Source organism: Cricetulus griseus (genome assembly GCF_003668045.3).
Source record: "Cricetulus griseus strain 17A/GY chromosome 1 unlocalized genomic scaffold, alternate assembly CriGri-PICRH-1.0 chr1_0, whole genome shotgun sequence".
Classification (NCBI taxonomy): domain Eukaryota; kingdom Metazoa; phylum Chordata; class Mammalia; order Rodentia; family Cricetidae; genus Cricetulus; species Cricetulus griseus.
The window spans coordinates 116,617,326-116,631,407 of NW_023276806.1; the positions used below are offsets into that span (position 1 = coordinate 116,617,326).

General features: G+C 41.2%; 1 protein-coding gene across 1 annotated transcript; it reads left to right on the top strand.

The window, feature by feature from the left end:
* Nucleotides 1-116: 116 nt before the first annotated feature.
* Mrpl47 (mitochondrial ribosomal protein L47) lies at nucleotides 117-13,886 on the top strand. The gene is made up of 7 exons (XM_027392008.2): nucleotides 117-339; nucleotides 3,781-3,926; nucleotides 4,512-4,572; nucleotides 6,586-6,682; nucleotides 9,751-9,881; nucleotides 11,555-11,650; nucleotides 13,483-13,886. The coding sequence occupies exons 1-7, from the start codon at nucleotides 242-244 to the stop codon at nucleotides 13,604-13,606; spliced, it is 753 nt and encodes a 250-aa protein (XP_027247809.1). The 5' UTR covers nucleotides 117-241; the 3' UTR covers nucleotides 13,607-13,886.
* The last annotated feature ends 196 nt before the right edge of the window (nucleotides 13,887-14,082 follow it).

Below are 14,082 nucleotides of genomic sequence, written 5' to 3' on the forward strand. Positions count from 1 at the left end.
TCCGGTTCCTGTTCGCTTCATATGTAGGCGCTCGCGGACAGAAGTGACGACATCGTAGGTGGGAAGCGCGAAGCAAGCCGCTAGGAGCTCCATGGTGGATTGAGGGTGGGTGGCGGGGAGAAAGCAGTGAGCGCGGCCGTGTTTAGTAAGGGCAAAGCCTTTTCCTGTTCGCTTCACTAGTCCGCACGCAACAACGGAAGTGACATTGTGGGCAGCAGCACAGTGGGCCTACTTTAGAATCATGGCTGCTACCAGTGTAGTGGGTGTTTGTAGAAGAGTCTCAGCGTTCCTGAAGGCTGTGGGTTCCCTAGCAAATCCTCAGGCCCCCGCTCCTTCCGGGTAAGTGATGAAAGAAGGGATGACTGCCCCCGCCTTTGGGTACCTAATGCCGAGAGCATTGCTCAGGGACGGAGGCCGCCTCGGGGGCAGAGGGCGTGACCTTGGAGTCGCCCACCCCGGCCAGCGTTCTGGTGCTGTGGGCGGTGGGTCCGGCCGCCTGGGAGTTTCAGATGCTCCGGGTTTACTCGGACACGCTCTGTGCTGGGGCTACGTGGGTCGGGAGAGACGTTTCCGAGGAGTAGAGCTGGGAACGGAAGGCTTTGCCAGGTGTGAGACAGAAAGGGATTGGTACCGTCGGGTTCGGACCCAGATTGTCCGGCAGATACTAAGTGGTGAGAGTAGCCGGGTCAACAGGAGGTGTTTCTGCAAGTGTGAGAAAGAGACAACTTACTCTCTGTTGACATTTGCCTACACGAGCCGAGTTTTCTAATTGAAGGAAGCAACCCATGTTTGGTTGAACACACAGCTTCTGTGCATCTATTGTGCTCTTTATTGTTAACACTAACTTCGGAAATTAGCTTTTTTAAAATTTTTGCAGAGCTGTTAACTTGAACAAGGTGGCAAATGTGAATAAATCATTCCGTCTTTCATCATTCCTTTTTTTTCTTTAAAAATGATAATAAAATAATTTGGGGCTCAGTGGTTACTAGAACTTGTACTTACAGAGATTCCTAGCACCCACGTAGTGGCTCACCAACATCTTTAACTGGGCAGAAAGGCCTTCCCTCGAACCTCTGAAGGCATCAGCCAGGCACTCGTGGTGCTCACATATGCAAAGAAAACATTCATATGCATAAGCATTAAAATTTTAATGAAATAATTTTAGTGTGTTTTTTTTTAAATAAAATAAATACCTATCACTCAGAAGATGGTAAAGGCAGTTGTGGATTACCAGATGAACACATTGCCATTTGTCCTTTAATTTTGCAGGTAAACACACTTCACTTACCATTATTTCCCCAGAACAATAGAAAAGTTATCAGAGTAAAACAGTAACTATATGCTCTTCACCCAGACTCATTGGCATTTCATCACATTTTTCAAAACCCCAGTGTTTATGCTCCTTTTTCTGCACTATTTGACAGAGGTCAAATTTCAGATATGGAGCCAAGAACATTGCCTTACCAAGTATGACCCAGTGGTCACCCTCAGGAATACACTGCTGTTATTTAGCATGCAATCAAAAATAAAGGTGAAAATTGCACTAGTAATTCCTTTCTTTATTCTTTTAATGTTTTTTTGTTTTGTTTTTGTTTTTGTCTCCAGTTCCATTCTTTTGTTTGGGACCCAATGAAGGATCATTTATTGCCCTAGTTGCCATTAATCCATTATGTTTCTTTATACCTTTGTTGTGATGCTGGCATTTTGGGTAGAATTAGTTTTTTGTTTGTTGTTGTTTATTTAGAACATGCCTCCATTTGATCATCATTAGATTCAAGTCAAGAGTCGGGATGTAGCACAGTGGTAGACCACTTACCTAACATGCCCAAGGCCCTGGGCTCAATCCCCAGTACACATAAAAACAAATGTAGAATCAAGGCAAATACTCTTGGTTCACAAGACAGCGCTTGAGAAACATTTCACATTTTGTTTTTAGGTCATTATAGCAGGTCATTAAATAATTTTAGAAACGTAATTTCTGCATAAGATTTTCATGCAGTTGTACAGTTATTAGCAGTTGTTTAGTTATATGTTTATGTAATTCACAATGCTTTGAAACTACATTTAATTCCTTTGTAGACACCTTAACCTGTGAGCTCCCATCTCTGAAGTTAAAAATCTGTAGATACAGAATTACTGGCTTAAAGGAGAAAACATTGTGCCTTTTTAATGTTGCAAAGTTTAATTTCAGAATGGTTTTGATCTACTCATAGATGTACTTGCTACAGTGGATGAAGCATCTAAAAATGTTACTCTAAAATATAATCGTGGAGGCCAGCAATGGCTCAGGAGGTAAAAACTATTTGCCATTCAAGCCTGTTGACCTCAGTTTGACCCCAAGAACCTATGTAGTAGGAGCTGGATGCAGTGGCACACATCTGCAATCCCAGCATTCCTATGCCCAGATAGGAGGCAGAGAAAAGAGAAGTACCCAGAAGCTTTCAGATCTGCTAACCTGGAGTATTCAGCAGAGTAGTATAAGCTGGAGACTCTGCCTCAGCTAGATGGAGGAAGAGAACTGAGGTTGTCCTCTGACCTCTACATGTGTGTCATGGCATTAAAAGTTATACATATGTAATTGTGTAAATATGTTGTCTGTGAAACAATAGGGTAGCAATCTGTACAATAAAAGATGCTTTCTTTAAACTTTCTTTAAACTTTCTTTAAAAGTTTACTGCTTCTGGAATCAAAATCCTGGGTAGAATTTTTTTTTAATGCAAGAAAACATTTTACTGTTGTACAATCATGTTCTGGTGGATTGATTGTTTACAGAATATTCTAAAATAAAAGGACTCTGGAAAGTTTTCATTGAGGATAAATTGCCATAATATGATTCAAACTGTGCTTCTCTATGATAATTATAATACAGAGGTTCCATTCAATGCAGCCTGTACAATAATGTATTTAGTCTAACACAGTGGACCCTATTTTTGACACTTCCATTGTTTAAAAGTACACATGGATAAAACCTATATGCTTACAGTGCACCTAGAGCTTTTTATAACAACCTTTTTTTCGTTGTTTGTTTGTTTTGTATTATATATATGTGTGTGTGTGTGTGTGTGTGTGTGTGTGTGTGTGTGTATGTGTGTGTGTTTGTGTATTTCTCATTTAGTGCCACTTTAGCCAGAATCTCATTACTGCTTCATTTTTGTAATAACATTTAATTTAGATATTTTTATATATTGTCCCTGCTAAAATAGAATATAGCATCTTTCATATGGTAGGAACCAACAAGGAAACTTTCTTTTAAACTCCCTTTTTACATTTTCTGGTAAGTAGCAGGAAGAGAAATGCATTTGTAGATCATTTCTAGGCAAATTGTGAAGCTAACGACCAACCTGTTTCTACCTAAACTCAGTCTTTTGTTTTACTGGAAATGGGAATCATGGCCTCTTGGAGAGAAAAAAAAAAGTCACCATTCGGCGTTTAGCTGTATCCATATATTGCATACCTATATTTTTTTGTTTGTATTGTAAACAAATTCACGTAATAAACAATGTTGTGATGTAACAAAGTGCAGTGTTTTGCATATTCTGTAGTAGACTGACAAGTTGGGAAGAAACTTGAATTGCCTCTGGTCTGCTGCATGACGGTCTTGGTTTGCTTGTGCATGTGCCAGTGCTCAGAGTGCCAGCACCCTGAGCTGTTAGCTAATGCTTGTTAATAAGTTACATCTAAAAATGTTTTCTAATAACTGGGTAGAATTTTTAACACTGTAATAAAGAAATGTTTCTTGCTTATAAACTTTAACCATTACTTACTTGTGTTCAATTGCAGGTTTTCTCTTAGTTTGTTGCATAAGAATACACCACATGTCACATCTTTTCTCCAGTGTAAATTACTTCACACCACGTTGTCAAGGAAAGGACTAGAAGAATTTTTTGATGACCCAAAGAATTGGGGGGAAGAAAAGGTCAAATCTGGTGAGTTCTTTAAAATGGTCTGAATTAAAGGATCGAGCCCTCCATCATCCTACGATTATCCAGTTTAGGATCAGTTTAGGATTTCCTCTTTTGTGGTTTTTCTCTGTGTAGCTTTGGAGCCTATCCTGGCACTCACTCTGGAGACCAGGCTGGCCTCACAGAGATCCACCTGCCTCTGCCTCCCAAGTGCTGGGATTAAAGGTGTGCACCACCAACGCCCAGCTAGGATTTCCCCATTAAATTTCCTTTGCATTTTAAAGGTCATTCTCATAACTGAAGTAATACTTCCCTGGCAGGATGGTGGCAAGTGTCAACTAGCATGAGGTTTGGGCTTATTTTAGTTGGCATTAAGTAATAATTTAAAATAAATTGTAGTGGCATTAGGGAATAGAAATGCATTTGACACAAATACCAGCAGCCCTTGAATGCTGTTACTGATAATTTCATGTTACTTAATTGAATTCTAGCTGTATATAATATAATAATTCTGTCCCACGTTCTACAGAAACAGATTTCAAGATTGGGTAATTAGCTAAGAGCAGAGTTAGAAGCATCATTTAATTTACACATTTCTCTTTTTCATAGGAGCTTCATGGACCTGCCAGCAGCTAAGAAACAAAAGTAATGAAGACTTACATAAACTTTGGTGGGTGTTCTGCATATTGAAATGTTACAATTTAACAGTGGGGTCAAAACTACACCCTTGTGCTAAAGAATTGGGCAAAATGATTTGTTTCCTGGTACTGTGGGTAATCATATGAGCTTTGTCGAAATATGACAGATGTTTCACAGGTCAAAGGTAGTAGGAAATGTAAGGTTGTGCTATAAGAGGCAGACTGACGCCCTTAGACTAGTAGTGTCAAGAAACACGCTCAGAAAAGGCATGGGGACTGGTTGGCCACATTTACACTGCCTTCCTTTTTCCCCTTCCCTGTTAATTTATTATTGCTTAATATAAATGCTGACAGAAAGCAGTTAAGACCTTATATTTACAGCCCAAAAGGTGACTCACCTCCTACTTATTAAAATGAACCCTGTTATCTACAACTCATAGGAGCCTTGAACCTTAATTAGACACAACAAGAGGCTGAGTAGGTTTCCAAGACAATGAAGTAACAACCATTTAACAGAATGTGTGGTCTTTGATACAAATAGCATGCACACAGAGAAGACAAAACTGAGAAAGAAGTCCCTAACCCTCTAAAAATCTGCAACAAATGGAACGTGGACTTCTGAGATCCAGAGTTCTTTGCCCTAAATACATTCCTGTTTCTTTTCCCACCCCATTTGCTTGGAAGGCTGTTTAAAAACTAGGAATATTAAACAAAAGAACAGATCTATTCCATTTCAAGCAGGGTTCTTTTTCTCTGTTCTAAAAGAACATTCAGGAGATAATGTCTCCAACCAAAGTCTCACCATGGGCCAGATCATTCCCAACTTCTGCCTTCCTTTCTATTCCATTTCATAGCCTGTAGTTTTAGCCTATTATCCCGGTGGCTTGTGTCAAAGGGTACGTTAATTGTGAATGTAGGCACATGACCCTGGTAAGTCTGAGGCTGTTAAGACAAGGTTACAGTCTAGTATGTAGCCCAAAGCTATATTGTTTAAAACATACTAGTTTGGGGAAAGTTTCACATGATATATGTAGGCTTTTGGCTTTTCTTGACTATATATTATAGACTCTCTGACAGTACTGGTCAGTGTGTGCAGCAATGCCTTGCCAGCTCCTCATCCGTCTGCTGTCACTCAACCTACTGCACTCATAATTGTTATCTGCTGGGCGCTCTAGTAGACATTTAATTCTTTATCCCAATTTAAAGGGTTATTTCTCTTTCTTGGCAGATTAAAGAATTACATAGTGTTTACAAAGACCATTCATACTATGCTTATTTGTTATAGAAAAGTAAGTTTTACTTAAAGCACTGTTATTATGAGTAATCATTAAAGGTGAACATAGAGATGTTTCATCACTCACTGTGCTAAAACCAGTGTGTCTTCTGCCACTCCTTCCCCCAGGACTATAGACCCTATTATAAAGCTCCCACCGGTTCCTTTGCCTCACTTGCACTGCCCTCCACAGTTACTGCTTTAATTCTGAATGGGGCATTCACAGCCCCTCTCCCCAGCTCAGCCAGGTCAGTGCTCTACATATGTCTTTGTCCCCTTCCATCTTAAAAGCCTCAGTAGGAAGCTTTCTCTGGTCTCCTTATCTCTAGAGGAGGTGTCTCATGTCACTCCTTAATTGTAATACATGTCATCTCCCTCACCCAATGAGTCACTGTGGAGTTGCAGGCTAATGGTAGAATTTACACAGAGGGTCTAAGATTTGAATCCAGAATTTGCTTTGTGACCATTGTCTTCATTAGAGAGGGGGCTTTAGTGTGCTGACTCCAAAGGTTGTGAAGAGACTGGAATGCTCAGCACTGGGGTGTGAACTAGCTCCTCAGTAGATGTTACCTCCCTTCCCTGTGGGATGGATGATGGTGGCTGGTGCTTTAATAACACTCCCCCATACCTCACAAGGTGCACAGCCTGGAGGACGGCTCTTCCTAATGCTGCCCTGTGTGAGGTTCCCAAAGGACTTCAAGACTTTGGGGGGTTTTAATTTTGATGTCAGAAATAACTGTAGAATAGCATTGTGGCTTTGTATTTGGTACAGGTATGTCCTTCTGAAGGAAAGAAACATGCTTCTAACTTTAGAACAGGAGGCCAAGCGACAGAGATTGCCAATGCCAAGTCCAGAGCGGTTAGAAAAGGTAGGCTTGTGGGACCTAAGACTCTGGATGGGGTGAAAACTAAAAGGGAATGAGTATATGGTTCTTATATTTCTTTCAAATCTTTTTTCTATTTGTATGGTTTTTAGTAAATTTGCAGTTTTATACACCTTTGCAACAGTTTCACTTGAGAGCATTTTGTCACCCCCCCAAACAAGTGTCATGCCCCTCTGCCGTCTCCTTATTCTTAGTTGAGACTTCCAGCCTACAGATGGTATTTATTTTGTTTAGCTTGAGTAGCTACCTTTCTGAAGCAGCCATGTATGGTAAGCACGTGCCATGAAGCCCAAGTTTGATGTTCCATGGCAAAACACCTATACACATAAAAATAAAAATCAGGAAACGAACATTGATGTGATAGTCTAATCCATGGGTCTTATTTCCTTTGTATAGAGTATCTTAACAATATCATTTATAGCAAGAGAATCCTGGATCATGTCGTTTCTGGTTTTGTGATCCCTTTAATCCAGAGATTCAATCTTTATATTTCATGACAGGGTTGTTTTTGAAGAGTATAAGCCATTCCCTCTGTTTGGGGTTGTTTGATGATTCTCATGGTGAGGTAGATAGACCAGCTGGGCTACATTCTTGGCCGTGTAAAATTTATAAACTAAAAAGCCTCTTTGAAGGAGGCTTGCTTTGAGTGAGGTATACCTAATTGGTATGTGCTGATATGTGTCCCTTTTGATAAGCTTGGGCCAGTAGTATTTCTAGTTTGGGAGGATTTTGTTTTGGTTTGTTTTTGTTTTTAATTTGGGAATATCAGTTTGTAAGACCTCAGGAAAGCTCAGGCTTCCAGGATCTTATAGCCCAGGACCGCGGCCACCCCAACCACCAGGCAGAGGCGAAAGCTTGATGCAAACTGCATGAGGCTTTATTGTTGTTTAATGAGCTAACCCCATGTTATCTCGGGTCTTTCATCCACCCGCCATGGCAGATGGCTACAAAAGACAGTTCGAAGGGGCTGCATAGAGATCTTATAGGGCAGCATAAGGGGAGTGTCTAGGGGTACGCACAGGCTCAGGATTGGCGTGCCTCCAGGCTTGGAGGGTTTGCCCTGTGTTGATTGGTCAACTGGTTGTTATGGCCCATAGGCCCTCCCAGGGTGGTTGCTATGCTCTGCCCGTCATTGCTATGCGCTTGTCCGTAAAGCACACCCAGAGCCATAAAGCATACTTCTGATTGGTTCCTTGCCACGAGGCAGGCATCTGACCTCTCGTGACCAAGGTAAGGTCAGAAAAGCACGTGTCCGACTGTTATGGCTGCCAAAATGGGGAGCTGGTCCCTTCAAGTTGATTATCCCTAACCTGAAATCCAAAATGCTCCACAGCTAAAACTTTGAACATTGAAGTGCTGGTCTGCTAATAGACCATTGGTGTAAGCATGTAATGATGCTCTACTGATAGAACCCATTGGTGTGAACATCTAATGCTCACTCTGTGGACTTAGCAGCTGTGGACTTCCAACCTCAGTAGAGTTCCATTGGCTCTCAAGCCCTGCCAGAGATAAAATAAAAATCAGGAAACGAACATTGATGTGATAGTCTAATCCATGGGTCTTATTTCCTTTGTATAGAGTATCTTAACAATATCATTTATAGCAAGAGAATCCTGGATCATGTCGTTTCTGTTTTGTGATCCCTCTCAAGGCTTTGGTAGGCTCCAGTGTCGTCCATCAACAGCCATATTACAGAAAGGTCGGACAGTCCCTCAGAATTTCCTGCTTCACAGGAAAGTCTATCAAATATGCTAGAGTTGTAGGCCAGAGTTGAATGCCTCAGTGTTACAGAGGAACTTTGGGTGACTGTCCAGGGAGCCTGATATCCCTGCCATTAGGTAACATTTCACCTTTGTGGGGTCTTTGATGGAATTAAAAACTAAATAATTAAACTTACAGTTTTCCTTAGTTATGATAGAAAACAAATATAAAAATTTAGACTCACCAAGATAAGATACATAATAGAATATTTTCTTTAATTTTACCAAATATAAATGGGCTGGATATTGCAATGGTAATTCTTACTATTTTGTTATGTATAGTTTTATTATATTAAGGTTAAAAACCTTTTTAATTAGACAAAAAAAAAAAGAGGAAATGCTGTGGAATAACCCTTTTGTACATTGTGGATATGTATTACTCTCATGGGTTAATAAAGAAGCTAATTGGCCTATAGCAAGGCAGGATGAAGTTAGGGTGGACAATCAAACTGAGGATGCTGGGATGAAGAAGCAGGGAGTCAGGGAAACACCAGCCAGCTAGCCTCCGAGGAAGCAGGATGTGTAGAAAATGAGGTAACAAGACATGAGCCACATGGCAAAGCATAGATAAGAAATATAGGTTAATTTAAATGTAAGAGTTACGTAATAACAAGCCTGCGCTGAGCCTTTGTAATATTAAGACTCTGAGTGGTTATTTGAGATCCGTGTGTGCCAAGTCTTACTACGACTTGATATACCATATTTGATTGATATCCCTAGGAGGCCTGCCCTTTTCTGAAGGGAAACACAGAAGTGGATCTAGGGGAGAACTGGGAGGAGAGGAGTGAGGGGAAATTGCAATCATGATGTAATATTTTAAAGAAGAAGAAAAAAGTATCTTCTTGCATCTTAATGAGTCTTAACATCCTTCCCTGAGAGAACAGGAGTTGCCAAGCAGGCCAGAGTACTTGCTGAGCATGTAAGAAAAGCAGTGACCTGTCAAGGGCAGAAGTGTGTTTTGCTCTGACAAAGGCAGCAGTGGTTATGCATCACCTTAGCTTACTGCATTTCCAAACAGCATTAGAGCTGTGTCCATTCCAAACAGATCGGATACATGTAAACCAATAATTAAAAAATGAAATGATAAAACGTTAAAGAAGTTACAGAAAGTTATACTGTAGACACCCATGGACGGACACACACACACCTGTGCCAAAAGGACTTCCTAGGAAGTTACTAGAAAGAGCAGTTTGTAAATAAAATGTCATAAATCCCCTGCTTCATAAATCTTGAGTTCTTTTGGATTGCAGTTGTAGTTGATGGCTGAAGTTAGCTGTCTTTTTGTCACCTCAGGTTGTTGATTCCATGGATGCCTTAGATAAAGTTGTCCAAGAGAGGGAAGACGCTCTAAGGCTTCTTCAGACGGGGCAAGAAAAAGCAAGGCCTGGTGCTTGGAGAAGGGACATCTTCGGACGAATTATCTGGTACGTGATTACACTATGACTTCTAAGAGTGGAGATCGCTTGCCTTGTTACCCCTCTCAGTGCCTTTCAGACACTTCCTCTCTGGATATATTAGAGAGCTTATTTAAGAGTGGTCTCCATACCCTAGAGCAGAAAATGTGCACCAAGGTTGCTTTGTCTGGTAAAAACGAATTCCAAACCACACAACTCCTCCCCGTGGGTTCTTGTCCTGTGTGAATCCTGGATCCTTTCAAAGATCTCATAAAAGTTAGATACTTATGACAGAAAAATCTGCCTGTACACATAGAATTTTGGATTATAAAACTCATACTCCTTTGCCCACCTTACTCAGGAAGAACCTGAAACTTGAAAGTTCCGAGTAACAAGGTCAGTTTATGTCACTGGCCATCAGGATAAGCCCTGGGCCAAGTAATGAACAGTTTACCTCCTTCCGGGGAAGGATCTGGGTGTCAGCATGGACTCTGAGGAATAAAGGATAAACTGACATGTACTGTAAGCATGAGTCGGCAAGTGGGGAGGCTTAAGGTGTCCAGACACTCTCCAAACCTACATCTTACAAACAGCATCTTCTCACTTGATGTGGAATTTCAGCCACCCAGTCAGGAAACATCTAATCACTGCAGAAAGAGAAATTGCCAAAACCTCTTACTTAAAGTTCTTCTGAGGAGCTGGGCTGTGGTGGCCCACACCTTTAATGCCAGCACTTGGGAGGCAGAGGCAGTTGGACCTCAAAGTTCAAGTCCAGCTTAGTCTACAGAGTGAGTTCCAGGACAGCCAGGGCTACACAGAAAGATCATGTCTTAAAAAAAAAAAAAAAAAAAAGCAAAACATCAACAACAACAAAACTCTTCCAGGGATTTAGGGATGTAGACTATTTGAAAAACCTCCAGCATGCAATTTTAATTGCATTTTGTAATAACTAAAAACTACTATTACTTTTAGTTAGTACTTTGTTTGTTTGTTTTCGAGACAGAGTTTCTGTGTGGCTTTGGAGGCTGTCCTGGAGCTAGTTCTTGTAGACCAGGCTGGTCTCACAGAGATCCGCCTGCCTCTGCCTTCCCGAGTACTGGGACTAAAGGTGTGCGCCACCACCACCCAGCTAGTTAGTACTTCTTTTTAAATTTTTTTTCTCAGTGTTATGATTTTACATTATTTATTTCCTCGTATCGATTGGAGCTCAGATTCAGGGCCGCCCAGGCAGAGCCAAGGAGCAAGACCTTTTGATCAGAGGGGAGACCCTTTCCTGTAGGCTTCGAAGCCATGGTGATCTACGGCTGCCTCTCTCTGTAGGTCTTTCCACTCTTTTTTTTTTTTAATTAGTTCAAATTAGGAACAAGCTTGTTTTACATGTCAGTCCCTTTTTCCCTCTCCCCCACCACACACTAGTTAGTACTTCTAAACACTTTACCTATTTGTATGTGTACTTGTATGTGCTGTGGCACATGTGTGGAAGTCGGAGCGAACTTGGCAGGAGTCAGTTCCTTCCTCCTCTTCACACACATCCTAGGGATTGAACTCAGATGGCAAGTACCTTCTTGCTTAGCTGTCCCACTGGCCCCATTTTCTAATAATTGTTATTTAGATTAACTTGTTTAGGCCAATTAGAAAACAATGGAAATTTTAAGTAAAAATGTATGAAATATTTTGTATAAAGCAATAATTTTTTTTGGCAGGCACAAATTCAAGCAGTGGCCTCTACCTTGGTACCTAAATAAAAGATACAACAGGAAACGGTTCTTCGCAATGCCTTATGTGGATCACTTTATCAGGTGAGCACAATGCCCTCAGCTATCTTTATACCTTGATTTGCATTATATAAGTAATACACTTTCATTACCTTAAATAGCACTAGGCTAAAAAAGAAAATTGAAGCCATATATGTGAAATCTTACCCTCCATAAAGTCACTGTACCAATAGTTCCTATCCCTTTGAAAGTTCTATGACTTCTATATGTCTGGAAATAAGAGGGAAATCTTACTGTACCATATGGAGTGTAAGCTCCTATTCCAGGGTTTATGGAAAGGGAGGGGTCTGAGATGATGCCGTGCTACATACAGGCTGTTATCTCAAGCATTTCCCGTGGTAGATTCTGCATTGAGTTTTCATGAGACAGGGAGAACATGGTGCTTGTTTCAGGATTGTAGTTGCCCAAGAACCATCAGCTGATACTTAAGAAACTAGGTAAGGTTCTTCTGAAAGCTACTTAAAACTTGAATCCATACCCAAAAAATAGACAAGCCTAAAGACAGTTTAATCCCCAAACCTCAGTTAGGAGACAGGGAGATGCAAGATTACAGTGTCAGAATGATAGGTGGCATGCCCAGGAGCATGGGACAGAAGTACCCTCTAGCTAGGTAAACCTGTGGCACTGAGGAGGCTGAGGCGGGACTGGATTAATCTTTTTGCAAATAACCAAAATCTGCCAGGAATACTTTCTGCTATCAAAAAGCTTTTCATAAACTGATGTTTCTGCCCAAAACTTAATCCAGGGAAAAAGTAAAACTTAATTTGTGTTTGCCCATGTGTGAGTGCACACACACTACCTTAGCGTGATGATGTGTGTGTGGGAGTTAGAGGACAGCTTGCAGGAGGCAGGTCACCCTGTAGTCCAGGTGCAGGAGATCAGAGTCAAGTGCCTCCACCTGCTGATCCCTAACACCAGCCAGTAGCTTTATAGAGTGAGCATTAAAATGTATGATATACTTTAGAATCAATTTGAACTTTTCATCTTCGTCTCTGAACCAGCTTCCTTTGGTTTTTTGATTGGGTCTGTGCAGCCCTGGCACCTGCCATACCAGGGCAGCCTAGGACAGAGATCCTGCTGGGATTCAAAGTGTGCACACTCAACTTCATTTTTTTGTTTGTAGTACGCCTCTGCAGTGAGGACCCTAAAACCACCTCTTATTTCAGTACCAGTCTTGTGGGTTGTCTGTTGTTCAAATTCTTCCTGCCTTGTTCAGAACTGCCTTCTTCCAGTGTCTACTCTAGTACAGCCCCTTGCTGAACATCCTCACTCCACACTTAGGCTCCATGATTATCAAGGCTTTTATCACATTGTTTCAAACTATACACTAGCTCCATGTCTCCAAACTACAGCCATACCCTGTACCACCAACTCTAGTTAGATGCTCCCTTCATCAGTGACAACTTTTACTGTCCCCTAACCCCTTGCTCATTCCCACTCCCTGATGTTGATCCTAAACCTTGCAATCTGTCCACACTTAGCAGTTAATATGCCAAGTGGTTAAAGAACACTTCTCTTCAGTTTCTGCAGGCACAGTATTGAGATGGTTTGACTTCCACTATCTTGTGTTTGTAGTGATCACCAAGTAGTACTGCTGACATGACTGTGACCTTTTTTTTTTAAAGAATTTATTTATTATGTATAATGTGATTCTGCTTCCATGTATATCTGCACACCAGAAGAGGGTACCAGATCTCATAATGGATGGTTGTGAGCCACCATGTGGGTGCTGGGAATTGAACTCAGGACCTCTGGAAGAGCAGTCAGTGCTCTTAACCTCTGAGCCATCTCTTGGCTTGGACATGCTTTTCGAAATGGAATGGTTTTGTCTAATTGCTGTTATGTTTTCATTCTAGACTGAGACTTGAGAAACAAGCTCGAATTGAAGCAAGAAAGAAAAGTTTACAGAAAAAGAAAGAAAAAATTCTGCAGGCAAAGTTCCCACATCTATCTGAAGACCGGAAGTCAAGTACTGTCTAAAATGAGATCCAGAAGTCCAGTTCTGATATTGAAGCAGTCTGGGTCCTGATGTGAATGTCTTTTAAGCAGCTTATAAAAAAAAAAAAAAAAGCTCTTGTTCAAATGACATCACTTGTTCTTCTGGATAAGTGGCATGTTAATTAACCCTAGAAGTGGTGCTGCTTCTACCAAAACCAGGCATAGAGTTCAGGTTCAGTTCCTACTGAACAGGTCCTGAGCTCTAAGCAGGCTTAATAACACCTGATGTCTTGGTATAAATCTGATGCTAGCTGCCAAGTGATGCTAGAACCGAAATCCGTTTGGGAGTGCTGTTTTCACCACTACTGTTAAAAATGTGAAGAGGGAGGAAGCTGGAAAGATGGCTTAGTGCTTAAGAGTACTTACTAGTTGCTCTTCCAGAGGACCCAGATTCAATTCCCAGCACAAACATGAAGGCTTAACAACAATCTGAAACTCCACTTGGAGGGGAGCCAACA